At 32.5% G+C, this 24,616-nt stretch overlaps 1 protein-coding gene across 5 annotated transcripts in view; it reads right to left on the bottom strand.

Annotated features, from left to right (window-relative positions):
- The window catches only part of LOC142321017 (chitooligosaccharidolytic beta-N-acetylglucosaminidase-like), a 58,588-nt gene that overhangs the window by 17,909 nt on the left and 16,063 nt on the right, over positions 1–24,616 (bottom strand). For 3 of the 5 annotated variants that reach the window (XM_075359039.1, XM_075359023.1, XM_075359012.1), the window contains 2 exons: positions 17,261–17,393; positions 8,411–8,622 (listed from right to left, as the gene is read on the bottom strand). In XM_075359039.1, the coding sequence (XP_075215154.1) occupies positions 8,411–8,622; positions 17,261–17,346 (298 nt within the window). In that variant the 5' untranslated portion in view covers positions 17,347–17,393. Of the gene's footprint in view, positions 1–8,410; positions 8,623–17,260; positions 17,394–18,246; positions 18,414–24,616 lie in introns of all 5 variants that reach the window. The other 2 variants (XM_075359032.1, XM_075359017.1) reach the window with 1 other exon arrangement.

The raw sequence follows: 24,616 nt of genomic DNA, 5'->3' as shown, positions 1-24,616 counted from the left end.
AAAATGTTAAGTTCGTTTGTGTACGCTTCAAAAACTCAAAATGTTCTGCACCGATTGAGCTCAAATTTTAGCACGATATATAACCCGCATCAAAGTTGTTTTCATCTATTTTTAATAAATCTATCTATCTATTTTTAATTTGTACAGTTTTTTAATAAATAAGAGGCTAATAAATCAGATGGAAATGTAAACAAAGGAAAACCAATCAGATCAATGCAAGATGGCCGCTGTCAAACACAACGACCAATCACAAAGAGTCCGTATGGCCATTGCCAATTTAAACAAAACCACAACTGATTAAGTAACAAATTTCTTTGCATTATATTTAACAGCTAAAGCATCTGTATTTTATTAATAAAAAAAAAAACACCAAAACAAAAAGAAAAGCCACCAAGAAGTATGACTTACAGTAAATAAATTAAAACACCCAACTTTCTTATAGCCCAGATAGACTTAAGACTATGCAAACAGAAAAAGTCGAAATAACCAAATACACAGAAAATAATATCCCTACATAATGACCAAAAAATCCTTTGTTAGGTTAAATATTCACTTTTGTCTGAATTTACAGAAGGCATTTACAACGAAGCATTGATAAATATTGAAGACAAGTGCTTAGCAAATGCAAATAAAGTTCTTAGTCAATTGGGAATGCCAGTACCATCCCGAGCTGCGATTGCTTAATTTGATGTGGATTTACGCCGTGAACAGAGTTACAGCATTGGTCATCTTCAGTCATATGTCCAATCAAACATTCCCAAATTAACGCGTGAACAGAAAGGCATTTATGATCGCATAATGCAAATGATAAATGACGGAGTTTGGGGACCTTCTTCTTGGATGCGCCAGGAGGAACTGGGAAAACATTCCTCATTAGATTGATTCTAGCAACGGTTCGATAAAAAAAATGACAGCCTTAGCTCTTGCTTCGTCTGGAATAGCTGCGACATCGTTACCAGGTGGAAGGACTGCGCATTCAGCTCTGAAGTTGCCATTAAACATGCAAATCATCGAGACTCCCACGTGCAATATTTCCAAAGCATTCTGTATGGGAAAAGTATTACAAAAATGTAAACTCATTGTTTGGGATGAATGCACGATGGCACATAAAAAATCGCTTAAAGCTCTTGATCGATCGTTACGAGATTTGCGTGGAAACGTTCAACCATTCGGGAATGCTTTGATATTGCTCGCAGGAGATTTTAGGCAAACATTGCCTGTAATTTCTCGATCAACACCAGCAGACGAAATAAATGCTTGCCTGAAATATTCAACACTATGGCGACATGTACGTACATTGCAGTTGACTACGAATATGCGTGTCCAGTTGCAGAATGATCCATCAGCTGAGGAATTCTCACGACAGTTACTGGACATTGGAAACGGACAGCTGCCAGTCGATGAGACGTCTAGACGAATATCATTTCCTGATAATTTTTGTAATTTAGTAACATCGAAAGAAGAACTGATCGAAAAAGTATTTCCTGATATTCAAATTAATCATAGAAATCACGATTGGCTCAGTGAACGAGCTATCCTTGCCGCAAAGAATAAAGATGTCTATCAACTTAATAATGTTATTCAATCCAGCATTCAAAGTGAGGAAATTACATATAAATCGATAGACGCCGTTGTGGAAGCAGATGAAGTAGTTAATTATTGAACGGAATTTTTAAACTTACTTGATCTGCCAGGGATGCCACCACACATATTAAAATTGAAAATAGGTGTGCCAATTATCCTGTTGCGGAATATTAATCAGCCAAAACTCTGCAACGGCACGTGACTTGCAGTTAAGAAATTGATGAATAACGTAGTGGAAGCAACGATTTTAACGGGGCCTTTCAAAGGTGAAGATGTCCTCATTCCTCGAATACCCATGATCCCGACCGATACACCATTTCAATTTAAAAGATTACAATTCCCAATTCGATTGGCATTTGCAATCACAATCAATAAAGCTCAAGGTCAATCTTTAGAATTGTGTGGTTTAGTTTAGATGCGGATTGCTTCTCACATGGACAACTGTATGTGCGTGTTCCCGAGTCGGCTAACCAGGTAGCCTTTATATCTACGCAGACAGTGAAAAAACAAAAAATATTGTATATCCACAAGTACTGCATAATTAAACTTCTATGAAACGTATGCTTTGTTTTGTTTCTCATCCATGCAAACACAATGTGCCACAGCGAAGGGTGGCGGGTACAGCTAGTTTATTTATAAATAAAATGGCGTAAAAAACTACATATTTCTTCAAGATCAGAAAATAAGTACATTCAATTTTTAAGATACAGAGAGTCGTTTCTAGTGATGAAATATCAATTTAGTAAAATAAAACACTGTTATATAATATATTATTCATAGAATAAAATATTACTTTTATCTGTGTACAAAAATTGAGTTATCCTAAACAGTTACTGAAATAAAATAACAAACAGAAGACATAATAACCATTCAGATAAAGTAAAGTGTACAATTAGATGTATATTTTTACTATTGAATTGGATTGGCGACTAAAGGTCAATAGAGCTATAATGTACTCAGTTTATGGGCTCAAAGAAAAAATAAAAAAATTTTCAGCTGTAAAAAATAATTAGTCATTTCTCTGCTAATAAAATTCTGAAGATAATATTAATATAATGAAAATAGAATATTAATAACTGAAATTATAAATTTATGATAGGCAGTTATTGTTGTTTGGCTTAAATAGGTCAATCCACCAGGTTGGTTTAGTGGTGAACTCATCTTCATAAATCAGCTGGTTTTGAAGACAAGTGTTCTAAGGTTCAAATCCTAATAAAGGCATTAAGGCTTTTATCCACTTTTATGTGGATTTGAATACTGTACTGTGAAAAACAGTTTTCTTTGACAGTTGGTTTCAATTAATCACACATCTCAGGCATGGTCAACCTGAAACTGTACAAGACTGCACTTCACTTACATCCATACATATCATCCTCATTCATTCTCTGAAATATAATAGCTTACGGTATAGTTCTGGAGGCTAAACAGAAAAAGATAAATAGGGCAGTCCAAAAAAAGCAGAAACTAGAATTCAGGAGCATTGGCTTGTTATAAGTACAGAAAATTATAATATCAGTAATGGATTGACGTTAGTTGAAAACTAATCACAAAATAAATTTATTAGAAAGTATAGTTTTAAAAAAATATCTTTAGTACACAAGAATTGTAATTTGGAAACTTACTTTATTATAATGATAAAGAGAATACAATTTTAAGTAATAATAGGAAATAAGCTTCAAATGGGTTTTTACAATTTTAAAGTTTTTTGAACTTTTATTAAAATAAAAGCACTTTTCTTCTACCATAAGAACAATAAACTTTTATTTCAAATTGTGTTAACATAATTTTTTTTCAATCTATGTACATAAACATTACACTACACAAAAAATAGAGCAACTTTCACAAAAATCACCCTTGACTCAGAAATGGTTGTACAAAATATAACTGTCAAAATGCAACATGATCTTTGTCACAAAATAAAAAACACAATCCATCAACACAACTGTAAAAAGTAAGGAAAACATTGAATCTCATGTAACAAAAAAATTGAAACAAACAACACAAATAAATAACACCACTCTAATCTAATCAAATAAAAAATCAATACATCTCAAAACTTGATATTACATCTTTCTACATAACAAACCAACAACAGACTTTAAACTTCTAAATTTCAAAAAAACAAACTAAAACAAAATGATGCACCACAAGGGCATATTCAGAAATAATTAAAAAATTAAATATTATTACAAAACAAAACTATTTTACAATCTAAAACAAATATTACACATAATCTGATAGTCTTCCTAATGGTTCCCCTATTTCCAGCATCTTAGCTGAGATGCTGGAAATAGAAACAGTACAGCATATAGAAAACATACAGATTCACTTATAGTATTAGGTGAGATGCTTACAGAATAATATGATGTAGATAACATTGTTGACACCACCTTATTGCAGAAGGCAATACAAAAAAAAAGACATCTTGTGTGTGACTATTAACTTGCACACACAAGATATATCGCAAATTAAATTTTACTGCTGAATGCAAACAAATAAATTCTCTTAAACTCATTATCACAAAAAATAAACCGAAAACTAACAGTAACAAGCAAAACCAATTATTACAGTCAGAGCAAAATTTCCGAACAAACATAATGCCACTGGAATAAATAAATGAACTATTTCAACCAAACAATATTTTACATTGTTTGTATGGTACACAACTTTAACCAAAAACAGAAAACTTGATAGCCCTCTATAGTAATATAAGGAATCAAAGAAGAAGCCTCCTCGAAGATTGTGGTTACTGCAATCGAGCGATCCCTCGGCAACGGCCTAGTACCGGCTGATTCTTTCACGAAGGTGCAACTACACAGCAACAAGTATGCAGAAGAATTTATCTACGAATAGTCCATTTCAGGACCAACCAAGTACAGAGCACTCATCAATCCCCATTGGTAACAACTTACGAATATGTCACTTGAACATTGAATCGATTTAGTCTGCTAAGTCAATATATCTAACGCTGCAGAATGCTGTGAATGTTGAGGCAATACAGGAGACTTACACCAAGGATGACACAGATCTCTATAGAAGGGGAAGGTTATTTATATCAATATGTTCTGGTTGGGGCCATAAATGATGAACAATATGGCATTGCAACATATATATCAAGTCCCATCTCAGTGATTACAAAGTAACTTGTAAAGACAGAACAGCAGATATTTGTTTTGGCTGTGGAGGTTGCCAGCACCACTGTTGTAAATATTTACAAATCTCCGCAAGTCAGTTGGCCAAATCGACCTGTAAGATCCTTCAGTCACCCAATTGTGTATGTTGGTGATTTCAACAGCCACAGCAGTGCCTGGGGATATCAGGGAGAGGACAGCAATGGAGCTATTCTAAATGAATGGATTGATACATACAATCTCTAGCTTGTGTACAACGCTAAAGATCCAGGAACATTCCAATCGGGTCTTTCCTACGCAGCCAGCATAATTCATTATGGTACTGAAATTTCATTAGTCACCTCCGTCCCTCAACCTTGATGGAATTTTCAGCTTGCGAACTGGGGATTGTTTTGAAGGGGTCAGTGGATTCCCCCAATTCCATCCAATAATGAGTGATTTTTGGGTGTGATTAAAGTTAATGCCAGGAGATGTATTCCACTTGGTTTTTGGAAGGAGTGCAACCCTGAATGGTCTCAAGAGTGTGATGAGTTATATGCTGAGTACCAGGAATCTCACAATGACACAAAAGCTGATGATGATGCCTGTCTGCTGACTCTGACTGCAGAGTGGAGGAGCAGACAATAGAACATGTGGAGTGCCCACTTCGAGTGTCTGACAGTGATCTGGGGACCATCAAGTGACTCTGGACTGGTTGTCAAATTTAGACGTTTCCATCTGATTGGTGGATACTTTTGTGTACTTGTAAAACCATAAAATATATATATATATATATATATATATATATATATATATAGTAATATAGACTAGTAATACAATAATCTGCAAACCACCTCATAAGTACAAATCACAATTTTACCACAATTTTATCACAATTTTTTGTGCTTTTTCATACAAAAAAGAGCACATCTTAACATAGTTTATTACTATGAAAAATATAAACACAAAGATGATTCAGAACTAAATCCAACATTCTTGATCACATATTCTAAATGTCTGCTTAAAAAAAAGAAGAAAAACAAATTGTTATTAAAACATTTTACAACAAAAATTTGGTTCAGAGTGATGTTCGAAAAATTTTATATTTTTAAATAATGTAACATATTTCTGTTATGGCTGAAAATTTCCATTAACAATCCTTCTTGGATAAATGTTTATCTTATCCAACTTTATGTACAGAGTATAGAAAGTATATGGTGCTAACCCAGGTGAATATAAAATAGTAAATAGAACAAAAAGATAGTACAACTTACAATACAGCAATGTACTGTAAGTTGTACTATCTTTTTGTTCTATTTACTATTTTATTTTATAAATATAGGTAATGTTTTATATTGAATGTATTTTTTTTACATTATTTTTATAATTGCTTAGTATATATAATTGAATCTGTCAAAAATACAAGTTGTACACTTAAAAGATAGGTGTGGGATGTAATGATAAATAATTATTTAGGATGAACTAAACAAAGAATGATATGCCAAAGATAAGATTATATAATTTAGTATTTACACATTGATAATTAGAATAAAACATTTATTTTCTTTAATTTCTTATCTTTTATAATACTATATTCTCTAAGTATAAAATGAATGAGTAATTCATAATATCCAATGAAAGGATATTAATGTAAGTTGTGTTCAAATAAGGAAATAATCTAACAATAAAAATAACTATTTATAAAAGCAATGATTTGACTTTAAAACAAAAAATTAGCATTTCCTATTACACAGATAAAAATTTTATAAATAAATGACTCATGAACCAAAAATACTTGTTCAGATGTTATTCATTCAGATTACATTACAGTCGTGTGTGTGTGCACACATGCACATTTGAATGTGCATTATAGTATGTGAGTTTATGAAAGTACAAAATTATTTAGAATATGGATGTTTAGGCTCCAAACAGGTTTGCCTAGGGGAGTCTTCATATGAACTGGCTAAAGTTTAATACGAGGGTGAGTCAATTATTATCCGCAATTTAGTTATATTTTTGTTTATGTTGGTAGTACTGCCGTATTGCGTAGATGACGCATATGTGATTTAATTATTGTTATGTCTGTGCAGGTTTGATGCTGCTAGGTTAGTTCCATTATCGCTGCCCTGCAGTTAACCATGGCTGCTCCGCTTTCTGTTTGCACCAAAGAATAGCAACGTTCAGTGATCCGTTTTTTGTGGTCGGAAGGTGTATCACGGGCCGAAATTCATCGAAGACTTTCCGTACAGTACGGGAACAGTATGTTGCCGCAACGGAGTGTCTACGAATGGATTGAAAAATTCTAAAACGGTCGCACAAGTGTTACGCACGACGAAGGAGCCTGACGACCGTTTACCGCCACAAATGAGGAAAACATTGAGCTTGCACGTGACATGGTTTTCTTAGACAGACGAGTAATTATCGATGAAGTGGCACATCGTCTGCAAATTAATCACGGTTCTGCCTACGAAATCATCCACAACAAACTTGGGTTTCATAAAGTCTGTACAAGAAGGATCCCAAAACAACTCACACAGTTGCATAAACAAACGCGCTTGGACATCACCCAAAAACATTTGGATCGGTAAGGTAACGAATGGGACATCTTAGACAGAATCATCACTGGTGACGAAATACGGATCCATCATTACGAGCCGGAGAATAAACGGCAGAGTATGGAATGGAAACATCCAAATTCGCCCTGCAAAAAAAGTTGAAGACCCAACCGTCCGCAGGAAAACTGATGCTTACGATTTTTTGGGACTCACAAAGCCCAGTACTGGAACATTATGAGGAAAGGGGCACGACAATAAACAGTGCGCGTTACAGTGAGATGCTTACTGCCAAGCTGAAGCCTGCAATTCGAAACAAACGCTGAGGACTGCTGTCGAAATGTGTAGTGTTGCACGACAATGCCCGTCCACATACTGCTGCCTGCACTGCTGAAACGCTCCAGAAACTCAACTTTGAAGTACTGGCTCGTCCTTCGTATAGTCTTGATCTTGCCCCTTCTGACTACCACTTGTTTGGTCCACTCAAAGAGGTATTAAGGAGCCGTCGATTTACCTCGGACGAAACAGTGAAAGAAGCGGTGTATTCCTGACTCAACCGAAAACCTAAATCTAATAAGGGCATCAGGAAGCTTGTGCAACGATGGACCAAGTGCGTTGAAATGCAAGCGGACTATGCTGAAAAATGATGTACATGTAAGTTTCCTATTTGTATTGCAATAAAATTTGTAACTACATTGTGGATAATAATTGACTTACCCTCGCATTTGAAAAAAATTGTAAATTAATAAATATAATGAAAAAATAATTGTGTAATAAAAAAATAATAATACTTCAAATTATTTTTATTTGAAATAAGTAAATAAAATTTATTTACCTATGTTTATGCTGGTTTTAGATTTTGCTTTACATCAACTACAATGAATTATAGTTGATGTAAAGAATACTCTTTGCTATTATACTTACCTTTTTATAAGAAATAATATAATCTATATTTCATTTTACATTAATAAAAATGAATAGTAATAAAAATTTAAGTTTCATTTCACATTTTTAAAAAAATATTACCTATTCTTCTTATAAAAGTATCTTAAAATTGTAAAATAATAACTGTTCAAAATTATAAAGTCATATTACTTTGTCTATAAGTTTAACATACATTACAAATAAAAATTACTACACTACTTACATTTTAATATTACTTACAATGTTCTTGTAAATCAGAATTTCTCAATGAAATTGAGCTGATATGTACTGGTGATCCATCTATTAAGTAATTTACAGGCATTGGCCAAAGAATGGATGTGTCACAAAATAATTTACAAACATTAAATGATGTGATTTCCACTGAAGTTTGATTAGCTACTATTTCTTTTATACATTTATTTTTTTTACATTCCCATGAGAATTCTATCTTCCTGGAATAAAAGTGACAAACAGATGTGTTATAAACAGAAGTGAATTTTTTTCTCAGTTTACATATTTAAAATTTTGGTGTTAAAAGTGTTTACTTTTAATTTTATAGAAAGCTAATTTTAATATTTCTTGCAGCAATAATGTTTTTTTGAAGACATGTTTAAAAAAAAATGTAATGTATAATCAATTGTTACTGTAAAAAAACAACTGGTTCTTATTAAAAAGGTATAGTTTAGCGCTTGCTAAAAAATAACCAATTTTCAAGCTGGGATCATCCACTTGTTTAGTAAAATTATTAAACTTGAAAATCCAATAATTTCTTATGAAAATTTTCTGAAGTTAAACCATATTTAAAAAAGTATAAGGGCCATAGGTTACCACCACCCCGCTTTGATTCTGCCAATCTTTTTCTAAAAATCGGTTTGGATTCAAATGAGACTTCATTAATTTTAATACAGTTATAGATTGGATAAATCAAAGAAGATTGCAGGAATATTTTGTGACCTTAAGGCCTTCTTCTTATAAATATCAAGATCTTGTCACTTAATAAGTAATAAGTATGAGATCAAGGGTAGAACTTTAGAGATTGACTTTGTATCCAGCCGGCAAGAAACAAAAAATAATTATTAAAAAAATTTTATATTTTATAAAATACTATATTGACTTTTAATAAAGGTCAATATAGGCCATTAATACTGGAACACTTTTAATCAGGGTGTGCTACTTCATTCTGAATCTAATTCTATTTCTGTTTCAGGAAATTATTTTCTACGATATTTGATGCACAATCAGGATAATTTGCAGAAGGAGCAAAAGTAATAAGGGCATTAACAAACTGAATAAACTTTCAAAAGCTAACCCCTTGTCTAGCATTATAAGAGATTGGCGACAATATGAAATAAGAGATCCCCTGCTGGAGTAACATACAAAGAGGACGTGTGCCGCAGACCACTAAGCTAGCTATGAACTGAAACAAGGATACCACTTGCATTGGTTTGAGGATTTGACAAGAAGAAAAATGAAGCGGGAGTAATAGTTGTAAGGGCATTGAATAAAATGAAAGAATGATAATGTATGTGAAAATACCAGTGAAAGGAAAATATTTGAACAATTTTAGGTATATGCCCTCCAGATGGGTTGCTCTGAAGAAGACTTTTTTTTTTAAAGGGCGAAAAACGCTTTCGTGTTATCATCGCCCGTTTAAAACGTAACAGGTAAAAACTCAAAAAAAAAGACAAAACTAAAACTAAAACTAGATAAAAATTAAAGTATAAAAAAACAACTAAAACTTAATTGTATATATATATAATATTATATATATAAACTTTATATATATATATATATATATATATATATATACGTAAAATATTACAAAACTTCAAAATTAATCACTAAAAACCTACAACTAATATCACATACAAGAAAAATAAATAAAAAGCTAAAAACTAAAGCTAGATTAGAATTGAAATATTAAAAAAAAGAAAAAACAACTAAAACTCAAAGCTAATACCACAGATAAGATATTACCAAAAACTTAAAACTAATATCACGAAAAGCTTACAACTAATATCACAGTCAGAGCCTTAACAGTAAAATAAATTTATTTAAAAGTTAATACAAAAATAAGAGACAATATATAAAATTTAACAAAATACGTAAGGGGTGTAAAGGGTCCTTTCACGGATAACAAACATTCAAGTTCTAAATTTAAAACTATGATCATTAAAATTAAATAATAATAGAAAAAACTTTCGTTCGAGAATTAAAAATGCAATATTAATTCTAGAAATAGGTAAAAATTCGATTTTGTGAACATATTTATTCTCCGTAGGAATAACAGTACCTGATGTAACACTTTCTTGCCGTTGTGTAGGATACTACGAATGTTCCTGGATAGTTTAAATTTGCGACATAAGGCCGCATAATATACGCTATCCACAGGATGTAGCACACAGATAAACGGCAGACGCACGCACCTTACGCATAGTGGTGTATTTTTAGCTGACATCAAATACCGGTGAGTAGCTCTCGTACTTCCTATCCGCAATCGGCAGAGGACTACTTACTCTCAGAAATTTTTTTCTGTGGGAGGAATCCCATGGCAACACAGTACCTTTGACATGTCGAAGTTTGTTGTCTACTGTAGCAATCCAGTTATCTTGCCGCTTTGCGCGACATGTGAGTTTTGCACAGTTAATGAAGTCGGATGTAGTAACACGAGTAGTGAAAAAGGGTTGACTACGTGCGATTGTAGCAGCGGAATCTGCACGGTCATTATCCGAAATCCCCACATAGCTAAGGATCCAGCAGAAACTCACTTGTGTGTTGCGATGGTTCAACTCGGCGATTGCATTCTAGATTTCAGTGACGAAAGGATGTGTGGAATAAAAATTTTCTAAGGCTTGGAAAGCGCTAAACGAGTTGCTACAAATAAGGATATGACGGTACTTAGGGTTAATGATACTCAGAACCTTATTTATAGCGTATAGTTCAGCAGTAAACACATTCATAATACCAGGTAAACCAAACGTTGGAGTTAGTTCTGTCATTAACAACAAATGCGCATCCAATGGTATCGTTTTGTTTCGATCCATCTGTGTGTACTACTGCTTCTGGATTTATCTTGGAGAGAATATAATGAAACATTTGCTGAAAAAACAGTAGGTGGTGTTGATTCTTTATTGTATATCGTAAGGTCAAACATAAGATTTATCAGGTTGATTCCCCACGGAGGATATGAACACGTTGGAAAAAATAGAAGGTGTGTCAACATTTATAAGGCGGGTACGAACACCTACAGGTGCAGTATAAAGTGGATGGTCCTCATACCTTCCAAAATTAGGATTCCCAACGACTGAATCAAAAGCCGGGTGATTTGGTTGTCCTTTAACACGGGCAAAATAAGTTGCTAAAAGCTGGCCCCGTCTATTCCAAAGTGATGGCTCACCGCAGTCAACAAGTAAACTTGCGAAAGGGCTTGATTTAAAGGCACCTTTGGCAAGCCGAAGGAAAGCATGATGAACAGCACCCAGCATTTTAAGCACGATATGACGAGCTGAAGAGTAGGTGACACAACCATAATGTAAACGGGAACGAACTAAGGAATAATAAAAACGTATCATACATGACCGATCGGCTCCCCAATTGATGTTGCTAAGAACTCGCAGTATATCAAAAAGTTTTGGACATTTTGTTTTTAATCTTTTGATGTCTTTGACCCAAGAACGGCGGCCATCAAAAAATAAGTCTAAAAACCTGACATCAGGAGAAGTAGGAATTAGCTCTTATTTGAGAAAGACTTAGGGGATGGAAGGGTCCCGCAGGCAAGAAAACACTATACATTTTGTTTTCTCAGATGAAAAGGTGAAGCCGGTAACCTTGGACCAAGCTTCAAGTCAAAATAGTGTTCTGTAGTTGTCTTTCTGCTGTAGCTGTTGAATGGGACGTAATATATACAGAAAAATCATCAACGAATAAAGAACATGAAATAGGTGGTTGCACACATTTAGTAACACTGTTGATGGCAATAGAAAATAAGATGGCACTTATACACTTCCTTGAGGCGCTCACTCTCCAAAATGACGCTACCCGATAGAGAACTCCAACACGAATACGGAAAGATCGGTCATCTAAGAAACCCCTAATAAAAGCAAGCGTATTGCCCTTGACTTCCTATTCTTTGAGAGTGTTTATAATACAACGTCGCCAAGCCGTGTCGTACGCCTTTCTGATACAAAAGAAGATGGCGACGAGGCGCTGGCGAAGTAGGAAAGCGTTTTGAATAGCTGTTTCCAATGACAGTAAATGGTCAACGGAAGGTCGTCCTTACATGAAACCACACTGTTCTGGAAATAAAAGGCCATGTCTCCAAAATACCTCTTAGCGTTCAAGAATACTCTACGACATACCGCTCTAACCCTACAGTACAAATTTAGTTGTTCAGTTGTAGGTCTGCGGTTAAATGTGCGTAGTGCCTGCTCGTCGTTTGCTAATAGCGTTTTGGCAATCATCATTCCACCAAGGAACGGAAGGACGTCTAGGGTTTCCCGATGTTTGCGGGATATATCTATTAGCATTCTCAAGTATCAGACACATAAAAGAGGTAATAAGTTCATCAAGGATGTCTGCATCATCGTTTTACTGTGATGGGAAGGCTTTATCCAATCTGCTTTTTCAACAATCCATCTCCGTGGCCTTTTATTTAGCTGCGGTCGATACCAAAAGCAAAAATAATTGGTTTATGGTCATTCCCGTGAAGGTCGTCATAAACAGACCAGTTAAGATAAGGGAGTAAACTCGGTGAGCATAAGGAGAGGTCGATGTTGGAAAAGACATTTCCATATCCCACGCTTGTGCGTGGGATATGGAAATGTAGCGTATGAAAAATGCCATGCCTGACCGGAATTTGAACCCAGGACCTTCGGATGAAAGGCCGAGACGCCACCACTCACACCACGAAGGCCGGGGCGAATCGTAGCGTCTCCGTGGTATCCGGTTTTTCTTTTTTGCATTTTTGATTTTAAAAATTTTCAATGTCCTGGAGTCGGGCGGTTCCTCAACCATAACATCCAGTAAATAAGGTGATGGAAAACGAATTTTTAAAGAATGGGAAGTTGCAGATGACATCCCACAAGGGGTGGTTGTAAAGCTGCCTTTACGGAAAGCTTATTAGGTGGTTTACTGCCAGCTGTGTTTACTCTAGCCCATATAGCAAAACTTTGGGGACAGGAACTTTCAGAGGGATCCCACTGTTGGTTTCACTATCTGCCACTAATGACTTTTTGTTCGTCTTAGCTCTGAAATAGTGGCTGTAAGTGAAGCAACTTGATCAGATAATATCTGAACAAGTGTTTTTAGCTCACTGTAGGATCAGCAGTGCTGATTACTTGAATTTTTAGGAGCTTGTTTTGATATAGCAGAGGTAAAAGATAAATCTAGCTTAACCAGCCCTTTCTTAAGTTAATTGTCTTTTTATATTCTCTTCGTGCAGTTGGAAAAGATAGCTTCTGCTCAGTAGAGATCTGAGAATTACTTTTTCTTCTTTAAAAGTTGTTCTCCAAAATTGAACCACTGCAGTTTGCACATTTTCTATCTTCTTGGCAGTTAGTATTATTGAGGCCTTCCTTAGCACATCGAGTACAGACCTCTGTTTACGAGCAAGATATTGTAGTGTGACCATATCCTTGGCATTTGAAACATCGTCATGGGTTTGTGGGTCGGGAATGAAAGGTCGTACTTGGACTGAAAGATAACTAACTTTTATTTTTTCCAGTGGTACTGGAAGGTTGAAAGTCAGTATAAGAGAAGGTGTTGGTTCTTGAGTTCCGCTCTGCTGTTTAATTATACGCTCCACTTCTACAACATCTTGGGGACGAAGCTCATCAGCTATTTCAGTGACATCCACATGCAAAAGGTCTCGGCAAAAGATTACTGCCCGGCTCGTATTTAGAATTTTGTTGCATTCTGCACTTATATTTATATTACCCATGTAACGGAGACGTAAGATATATCGACTCTGCTCGTCATTAAATGTTACAATCAGAATCGATCCGTCTCATAATTTTCTGATGTTCTTCAGGGAAACACTTGAACCTGTTATAACGTTGTTTATCAAGAAAGACGAGACCTTATGAGGGAGCCAAACCTTCTTGATTATTTTGGAGAACAACAAATCTTGATGCATCAGAATTTAATGTACTATCTTCTGAATGAATATTATCCTTGTCGGACAACACTGAACAAGGCATCTTCACAAGACTAACATTGATTTTTTTTTCAGATGGACCATCAACCATCATATGAGTTATTTATGGACTAGTAATTTTGGTCCCACGATAATCAGCAAGCTAAAAAAATTTTTTTTTTTTTTTCGGCTTACTAGCGATATAATGGACCACTCCAGCAGAGCACACGCATACTGGAGCTAGATCTAAATACAACTGGGTTCATCCAGGTGCTCAGAGGACATCATTTGAGACTCACTACGTAGAGGCATTCACCCATCAGCATGATAATTTCCACCTTGGGTTATAGTTGCACTTTGTAAATGTTGTGTAGTTGTGTCAGGATCATGTTATAATTTGTGAGGTGTTTTTGTTGTAGTGTATGTGTATAGTGTAAAGTGTTCTGCAGCTCTGGGTGTAGTGGAAAAAAAAATCTGCAGAGTCTAGGGCTGTGGGGATGCCAACCCCCAAAGTCTTAAAGAATAAGACTCCCCATAGGGGCTGAAGAAGAAAAGGAGGAGTTAGAAAGCAAATTACTGAGGCAATTTTTGGAGAAAACATAATAATGACGGAAGGTGTAAGTGAGTATATTGATGAAGATAGGCTGGAATATAAAAGTGTGCTGGCCCAAACCCAAAAAGGGTGGGACTATTATGAAAGGAACCTGAAAATTTGTCACATTTCTTCAAGAGAAATAGGTTACTCATTAAAAACTCACTATATTTTTTGAAAAAGAGAACGACAAAAAAAATCTGTTACATCAGTGACTGATTTAGAAGGATAGCAATAGAGTGCGTGCTCTTCAGTCAAGAAATGAGAAGTTGCTAATAGACATGATAATGATAACATGATTGTCCTAGGAGAATGATCATTGGCTATAACAGTTACTATTCAAGGTAGAAAATGTGAATGAAAGAGAGAAGAGATGGTTGAAAGTAAAAAGGAAGAAGGAGATGTATAAAGGAAATGTTATAGCAAGTTAGAAGTGTTATAGGAAGTTAGGAGATAAGTTGGTGAGTCCAGGGAAATGTCTGAAACAACATAAAGCACTATTATCTTTGCTAATCATGACTAATGGTATGAGGAAACACAAAAATGAAGATTTAGGATAGATGGAGGATGGATGGATTTAGGATGGATGGAAGTTGTAGAACAGTTTTGAATGATAAGTACATGGTGGTAATCACAACCATGAAAAAGTGGACCCACAGTTGAGTAATGAATGGAGAAGAACAAAAAAGAGGATTGGTAGTTTTATAGCGGATGGAAGTAAAAAGGAAGCTCATTTATTTTGAAGTTTGGATAGTCTAATCTGAAAGTGGGAATACCCCAGAAGTAATAAGGTGATATATTAGGCATACATACATATGTGGCAGAGTTGTTAATGACAAGAAGGAACTTAAAATAGAAGCTTAAAAAAATGTTAAAGAATAGCATTGGAATTACAAGGATGAACTTGATAAGGAATATAAAATGAGATGATAAAAACACGTAAAGATAATGAAAGAAGGAAGAACACCTAGAAGTAGATTTGGGATGAAATTGTAACGAAGGAAGCTAAGAGGTAGGCTGAGAAAGAGTTGGCTGAAGGGGGTGGAAGAATGTGTAGTGAGGAAAGAAGAAGAATGGGAGGAGGTTGTAGAACAGATACGATGGAAGGGTACGAAAAAATGGAGAGGCTTAAATTTTAAGCAGATTCAGCTAGCTATTGAAAATTGCACATTATGATGATCAAGAAATAGAAAGGATTTACAATCGTGATTATAAAGAATTATTCAGTCACTTCAGTATAGCTGTTTTAGACTAAATAAAGATAAATTTTAATTAATAGCAACTAAATTTGACTGATAGAGACTTTTAATTTGGCTTCTGTGTATTATACCACTCTTTTTTTTAACTTCTAATAGTCTACATGAATGAAATGAATAAATATTTGTATTGTATGAATAAATTATAAAAATAGTTTCTTCAGATACACAATTGTATGAAACTGATATCTTGTGAAATCTATAATTTTTTGTGGTATTTTTTTTTTGTTTGTAACTGTTGTGTCCATTAGCCTTCTTTTTCTTTTTTTATTTTTTCTCTTTAGCCTCTGGGAATTACTAAACAGGTATTACTTCAGAGGACGAATGAAGATGATATGTATGAGTGCAAATGAAGTGTAGTCTTGTACAGTCTGAGTTCAATCATTCCTGAGAATGTCCATTAGCCTTAACTAAATATATGATGACAGCATTCAAGGGATTGTATCAGTAATTGTTTAACTGAGGTGATCTACAAGAACTAGTTAATATAGCATGGTTTCTGCTGTTGCATTTAATCCTAATTTCACATCCTTTAATTTTCAGGATAAATCACAAGAGATTTTCACTCTTTCAGAACCCTCAACTTTTAAAAGATGCAGTTTATTGTCTAATCCATGACTCTTGTATAGTATTTAAAAAATACAGGTTTATAGTATCAAAAAAAGATATGTAAAACAAAAATTATGTTTATTTACAAATTTTTATTATATATTTATTTACTTTAGCAACTAAAAGCTAATGCCCAGTTACAGCTGTTGATGAGAGATAAATTTTGAAATGTGTGGAAAATGTCAAGCCATCTAGATGAAAGGCAGAGCTGCTACTCTCTAAAGTTTACAGTGAGTAACATTTTTGTATTTTGTTCAGTTGTTTTTTTTAGTACTAAATAAAATTACTCTGATTTTATCAGTTAAATCATTTGTTAACAAAAAAACTAAGAGAAAATATGTAAATATATTGATTCATTATGTGTATACAAGTATGAGCATGTGCACATATATCAACATGTATATATAAATTTATGAGTAATCACTTCACATAACTGCTGAAACCTTAACTATTAAGAATGCTTATATTATTAGGTACTAAAAATAAAACAAAAAACTTACTCATTATTTTCACATAGAATGACATCAAGAAAAATAAAAAATAGTAAATTCAATGAAATTATGAAAAACTGTATTTTATACTTCATCTTTATTATAGATTACCAGATTGATAATAATTAATAATTTTTATCACCTGTAAATAAAAAACAATATTTTATTAAAAATTTGAAACCTTTTATTTTGATTATAGTTTCTCTAAAAATGTTTTTAGTAATTAAGTTTTTGGTAGATTGTTTCCCAAGGTTATTCAGTTAATCTTTATGACACTTTCTTTATTTTTTTTTCTCAAGTTTAGAATATAAATTTTACTCTTATTTATACATTAAAAGTTTTATATGCAGCAACTGAAAAAGAAAAGATTACTATTTATAAATATTATTAAAAATTAAAACCAGGTATGATGTTTTAAGCAAAATTTATAACAAAAAACCATATCAAACAAGATGGTAAGTAAAATAAAGCCTATATATTTCAGAAAAACACGCAAATAAATTAAGATAATTCTACATGCATTAACAAACTTTTCTAAAACTAAAAAAAAAACTATTTCCATGTACTTCTATTTTAAATGTTCACCTGATACAAAAAAAAATATGACTGTTAATAGTATATGGACATAAAATTAGTTCTTTATCTTATTAAAGTACTTATGAGTACATATGATTACATATCTTGTTTTTTCTTTGTTACTTATGACTAAACACCCCAGTAATATTAAGTATATTAATTTTTAAAAAATTATTTTTCTTATTGAAATGTACATTTAATTAGAAAAATGTTTTTGTATGTATAATTTACAAATCCAGTAACAAAAATGTTTTTTATTCTTAATTAAAACATATATGATGTGGGATAGAATCAAATGAACTACTTACTTTCTAGATCTCTTTGATATTCAATATATATAGGAATAAAATATTTAACAGTGTATATTGTTGTGTTTGAGAAAATCAAGTAGGAAAAATATATAACAATTATTATCTCACCTTTCATACATATCTGTACTTTTCTGATTCGGACAATGTCTTTTTGAAAAACTAAAAATAAATAAATTGTTGAATTTTGATTTTCCATTTTTGATGGTTTCAATTGACGGCAATCTCTCACCGAATCCTTAACAATTTTATTGTTTTGGGAGTTTGGATCTCTTTAACTGGAAACAATACTTGTATTATTAATTTAATAGAGCTTTTGTAGTACAGTTTTTTTTTGGATAATTTACCTCAGATTTTGATTTAATTAATATCAATAAAGATTACTACCCATGAATTTGAAGTTTTTTAAAGTATCTTTTTACTTTTTTGGCAGAATAGAAGAAAAGTAAATCATGTTTAATGCTCAGTTTTCTTATAGAATTAGCTTTGAAGTTGGGTGAAATTTGCCTCCAAAATCTTGATGTATTCATTGTTTTTTTCAATGTCGATTCTACTCCTACTAATGATTCAGGTTTTCAAATGTAAAACAACATAAAACAATATTTTAGATTTGTTTAATCAATTGCTGAATTTGAGATGGTGATGTTTTTTATATGATTTGAAAAAATGCAATTCTTTGCTTCTAAATATAAAGCTGACTCATTGGAAAACATAAATATTTCCTAGTCCTCTTTAATATAGTTAGTTTGCTTATTGTTTGGCCCATATCTACCTTGTTTTTGTAAATTGCATGTGTTAATATCTGTTTTTAAGTTAGGCAGTGGTGAGCTTTCTATCCAATTACAAACAGTCAGCATCAAAAAGTTCCACATTTACATCTGTTTCTCAACTTAGTTCCATATCAGGTATTCTATGATATTTTGTTGGTGAGATATTTTTCTCACTAATAGCCAAACTTGTGACAAAGTAGTTTTTTCAACGGCAACACTTCCCATTTTTCTGGAGTAATAAGGCTTCAGTCTCTTCAAACTGTTCTAAAATAGCATTCATAATACCTACTATGAATATATCTAAGCAAGTATTACACTTATTTGTCATTGCATCTTATCCATATGCTCGAGAAGAGAAACAATTTTGTTTTGATGGTAAATGTTTGCTTTTCCTGGTATTAATATTCATTATTTTAAACTAACTACAAAGTACGAAAGGTATAAAAAGAGTGATTTGGTAATTAAAAACATGACTTTTTTAAAGTATTTTATTACATACCAATTAACTTGGCAAATAGAACATATTAATGTAGAAGAAGAATGTGTTAAGCAATCAATGTTGCTACAACATGGAATAAAACAAAAACATTTCCTGCAATTGGTTCACTTTTAACGCTAATGTATACTTACTTTAATAAATAAATTATACTCGGGGTTTTAATGTAGTTTTTGTTTAAGGTTTTTAGTTATAACTGATCACAAATAAGCTGAGTAAATTACCCTTCAAACTATAACTAAAAAATATGATAGCTACTGGAACTTATCAATTAATGTATGATAAAATATTGATGTTTAACATTACTTAAATTATGTTTGTTACATAAATACTTTATTAATAATATTACTTAAGTATTAATACATCAATATTTTATCATATGTACTAATCATATTAATTTTATCATATTTTATATGATTATATATATTTTTATACATTACTTTTATAAGTACTAATTTTATCATCCTAAATGTTACTTAATTTTGGAGTTGATAAGAGAAATGGTGTTTCAATATGCCAATTCTTCAGAGTTATAACAGTATTGGATAAACACAATAATATGCTATAAACAGATTTAAAGGAACTATTTTTACTACAATTTCCTTTTTTCAATAAAAAATCAAAACATTACAAATAATGATCAAAAAACAAACTTGTTAATTCTTGACATGAAAACTCAAAAATTTTTAAATAAGGTAGCAATAAAAGAAGTAACAAAACAATTTTTTGCTAGATCTAGAAAAACGTTTTCCACATAAAATCCTTTGAACAACTACAATACACAACAGTAATAAAAAAAACCTGATTAAAATACATTAAGCGTTGTTAACATACCTGAATTAAGCACAGTTAACCTGTAGGGGAGGATGTTGCACCAAAACCATGGTGTACCTTGAGCCATTTTGAGTTTCTGGATTGTGCTGCTACCTAGCAGGATCTTGAGCACCGCTCTCCTTCGTTACGATGTATGCAGTAGACATAGTGTGGGAAACTAGTGTCTGTTGTCTTTTGTGTGAGTAGCAGAAAAAAGTTGCTTTGACTGTTGAAAATAAATTTTTAAGATTGGAATTGAATGAAATTCTCACTTTAGTTTGCATGCAAGGATTTTTAGTTACAGAAACTGTACACAGTCCACTTTTCAGTGAGTATAACAGTTACTTTGTTTTGTTCATTGGTTAAGTAATTTTATCAAGGCAGACATGATGGTTAGGAATGGGAACCACGTGTACCTTGGAGTCAGCTACGGTCATGTACCTTGGACTCAAGGTACATGACCAAGGTACATCATGGTGGCTCATGGTACAAGATGTTACAACATAATATTTCATTTTTGTTTTAGGTATTCAGATTGCATTCAAACATGCCAAGAAGCAAAGTAGGATTGAAGTGGAAGCTGATAGATGGAGAAAATTTTAAAAAAGCACTTAAGGCTATCAGTACAGGTGATTCAGGAAAGAAGATTACATACCGAGAAGCAGTAAAGGTATATAACATTAATAGGTCCATGGTAACCAGACATTTAACAAAATTTAAAAATATAGGAAATATTGAGTATCAGTATTCAGTCAATTATGTAGTTAAACAAATGTTTTCTACTAAAGAGGAGGCAAGCCTTATCACCTACATTGAAAATGTTGCTAAAATGCAATAAGGTTTAACAAAAAAGAGTGTACGAATTTTAACTTTTAAATTTGCAAAAGCTAATGATAAAAAAGTACCAGACACATGGGAGAAAGAAGAGAGCAGGTGAGGAGTAGATGAGAGGCTTTTAAAAAAGGCATGCAGAACAACTATCTATTCGGAAGCCAGAAGCCACAAGCTTAAGCCGAATGACAAGCTTCAACAAGACTAATGTTGAACTATTTTCTGAAAACATTAAGGAAGTGCACAGGAGATATGGTCCAATCCCAACTGACAAAATTTGGAATCTGGATGAAACAGGTTTAAGCACTGTTGAAGGATAGTCCAAGATAGTAGTAGCTCCTAAAGAGATAAAACAGGTAGGCAGAGCTACATAGGAGGAAAGGAGATTCCTGGTTACAATGATTGCTCTGATGAATGCAATTGGCAATTCATTGCCTCCCATGCTTAACTTTATGCGAGTTCATCTTAAGGATAGAATGCTGTTTGGTGTCCCTGTGGAATACATTGGCAGTGCTAACCCATCAGGATGGTCCAATGAAAAATCATTCATCAAGTTTTTAGACTATTTTATAGGCTCAGTGAAATGTTCAAAAGAAGATAGACTTTTATTAATACTTTTTTTAACCTCCAGGACCATCATTACGTATTACTTCAGAGGATGAGATGAATGACAACTTTTGTAGCGTATGAAAATGCCATCCCTGACCGGGATTCGAACCCGGGACCTCTGGATGAAAGGCTGAAACGCTACCCACTCATGCCACAGAGGCCAACTGTTATTAATACTTGACAATCATGAAACCCATCTGTCTCCTGAGGTCCTTGATAAGACATCTGGTGCAGTTATTGTGGTGGTAACTTTCCCTTCTCATACCTTGCATAAATTACAGCCTCTAGGCATTTCTGTGTACTATTCATTGAAGATATATTATAACCAAGCTGTCAAAGCATGGCTTCTAAATAACAAAGGGAAGATTTATGACATCTACAGTATTGCAGAGGTATTAGGAATAACATATCATCGAGCATTTACTTCAAACAATGTTTTGTCTGGTTTCTGTAAAAGAGAAATATTTCCCCTTAAATCAGTTTTTATTGATGACAACTTCTTGTGCTCCTATATAACTGATAGGTCCTTAGATACTTCAGCCTTTGTGTCATTTACTTCTTCAGCCCTTTGTTCTTCAAATTCTTCAGTCCCTTGTTCTTCTGCTTCTGAGGAAATTGGGTGTTATATGTCTTTAGCCTCTAGTTCTTCTTCTTCTTCAGCTCCTGAGCAACCTGTATCTTTGAAAACTGGATCAGCAGCTTCTTTGGTTCCTTGTTCTGTTTCGACTTCAATCACAACAGTTACTAACTCAGTACCTGAATTTTCTGGTGATATTTATATTAACCGAACAATAATCATGAAGCAAAGACATTTGTCATACCTGAAAAAGTTCAACCTTACCCTAGGGCTGAAGAGTGTAAAAAGAGGAGCAGAGAAGAAAATCAGGAAAAACAGTTATTGCAACAGAAAAGAAAATGCATTTAAAAAGCAGAAAGCAAATAAACAAAAGTCTGTAAAAGATGTGGGACATGTTAAAAAAGTTACAAAAAATCTAGGACAGTCATTTCAAAAAATCAACAAGAAAAAACATACAAACAAAGCCTTAAAAAAGCCCCAGAAAAGATGAAATTAGTTGAGGATTCCAGTTCCTCATCAGATCCAGAACTATCTTCCATTAGATGAACTATCTCTTGTGTCAACCGATAATAAAGATAGTTGTGATAATGAGTGTTTTTATTGCTGCTCTTCAAAGGCAAATGATCAAAGTGGGGAGAAATGGTGTAAGTGTACTTGGTCAATGGACCCATTATCTTTGCACAGGTGTAGAAGGACATGAATGGAAATGTTACATATGTAATTTCTGCAAAATGAAGACTGAAACAAAACTATTTAGTTTATTTTTACCAAAGAATTGGTTTTTATTTATCAATCGCTTGTAGTTTCAGCTTACTTTGAAGTGATTCAGATATTTTTTGTTTTTTTATTAAACAAATTTTTGTTAAATAAATAAATTATAAATTAATAAATTAAATATAAATTATAATTTTTTTGTTTTTTATTATATTTTTTGTTATTTTTTTTATTTTTTTTTATATTTAGTTTGAAAGAATATTGCTACAATAAAATACTAAAATTATGACTTTAATCCATTTATTTCTTGTTAAAATACCTATTTCTCTATTTGGCCCAAGGTGCAGTATGTTAGTCTCAAAGTACATAAGCATAATGTACCATGGTCGATTATGCTTCAAATTTTAAAATAAATAAAAAAAATATTTGTGGTTAGGTATTTGTAAAAAACTACATTCCAAAATGTAAAAAAATAGCTGAAAAACCACTAACAGCATCTAAGATGACACACTTCGCATTACAGTGGAACGTAAAAATAAATATGAAAAAGCGGTCCAAGGAACAACAGTGTCTCCCCTACACCATTTAACTACAATGCTCAGTATATGTACAAAGACCACAACTGAAATAATAGTGAAGTTCTACTAACTAAGCTTTTCTGTATTAAATGTGATTAATTGCAATATTAAGATAATCTAGAATGTAAAACAATAGATTAACTTAAAAATGTAACAAAATAAATTTGAAAAAATTACGTTTATAAATTAAATGCTCATCATAATAACTTTTTTTTTAATATGAGAAGAGCCTTTAAAAACCACGGCCTTAATGTAAAAAAACTGTTTACAAAAGATTTCAAAGAAAATAAATCTGCATCTTGATAAAAATAAGAAAATTAATGCAGAAAAATAATATAAAAAGATTATTAATGACTGACCTCTCAAATCTGAGAATGTATGCAATTTTTTTTCTTTAAATCTCCCAATCTATTTTCTTTCATTTTTGCATGAAAATACTTTATGTATTAGAATGACTTTATGGGTACTATATATATATATATATATATATATATATATATATATATATATATATATATATATATAATTACACAATTATACAATTCTGCACTAAACATTGATAATGATAAGATTATTATAAAAAAATATTTTCCAAATGTCTATCTATGTAGACCATGTAATCTTCTATTAAGAAAAAAAATTCAGATTAAGTTATCGAGAAGAAGTGACAGACTATGAGCAGTTTCCGTACAAAATAAAAAAAACAAATCCTTTAAATTACACAATTAAAAAAAAGTAAATGCTTGAACACACATAAAAAAGACAAATTGGTTTAATTAGAAATATTTTCTTTCTGAAGACAGTGTAAAATCATATCTCATAGATAAAACATATTTACTCATAACAAATGATTTTAATTTAAAATACTGAAAATCTAAAAAAAAAATTAAAAGTATTAATAAACTAAACAAATAATGCTGAAATATTTTATCACAATATTTATCATACATCAATTTGGTGAACAGTTGGTATCATTGCTTGAAACATGTTCTTTGATTTTACAGGACCTTTATCAAATTCAATTGAGTGGTTAAACTACAAATTATCTGTGATATTAGTAGTGGCTAAATAATTTTTGTATAATACATATCAT

Source organism: Lycorma delicatula, chromosome 1 (assembly GCF_047948215.1).
Source record: "Lycorma delicatula isolate Av1 chromosome 1, ASM4794821v1, whole genome shotgun sequence".
NCBI classification, from domain to species: domain Eukaryota; kingdom Metazoa; phylum Arthropoda; class Insecta; order Hemiptera; family Fulgoridae; genus Lycorma; species Lycorma delicatula.
The sequence above is the reverse complement of the archived record's forward strand: the minus strand, read 5'-3'. Positions and strand labels throughout refer to the sequence as shown.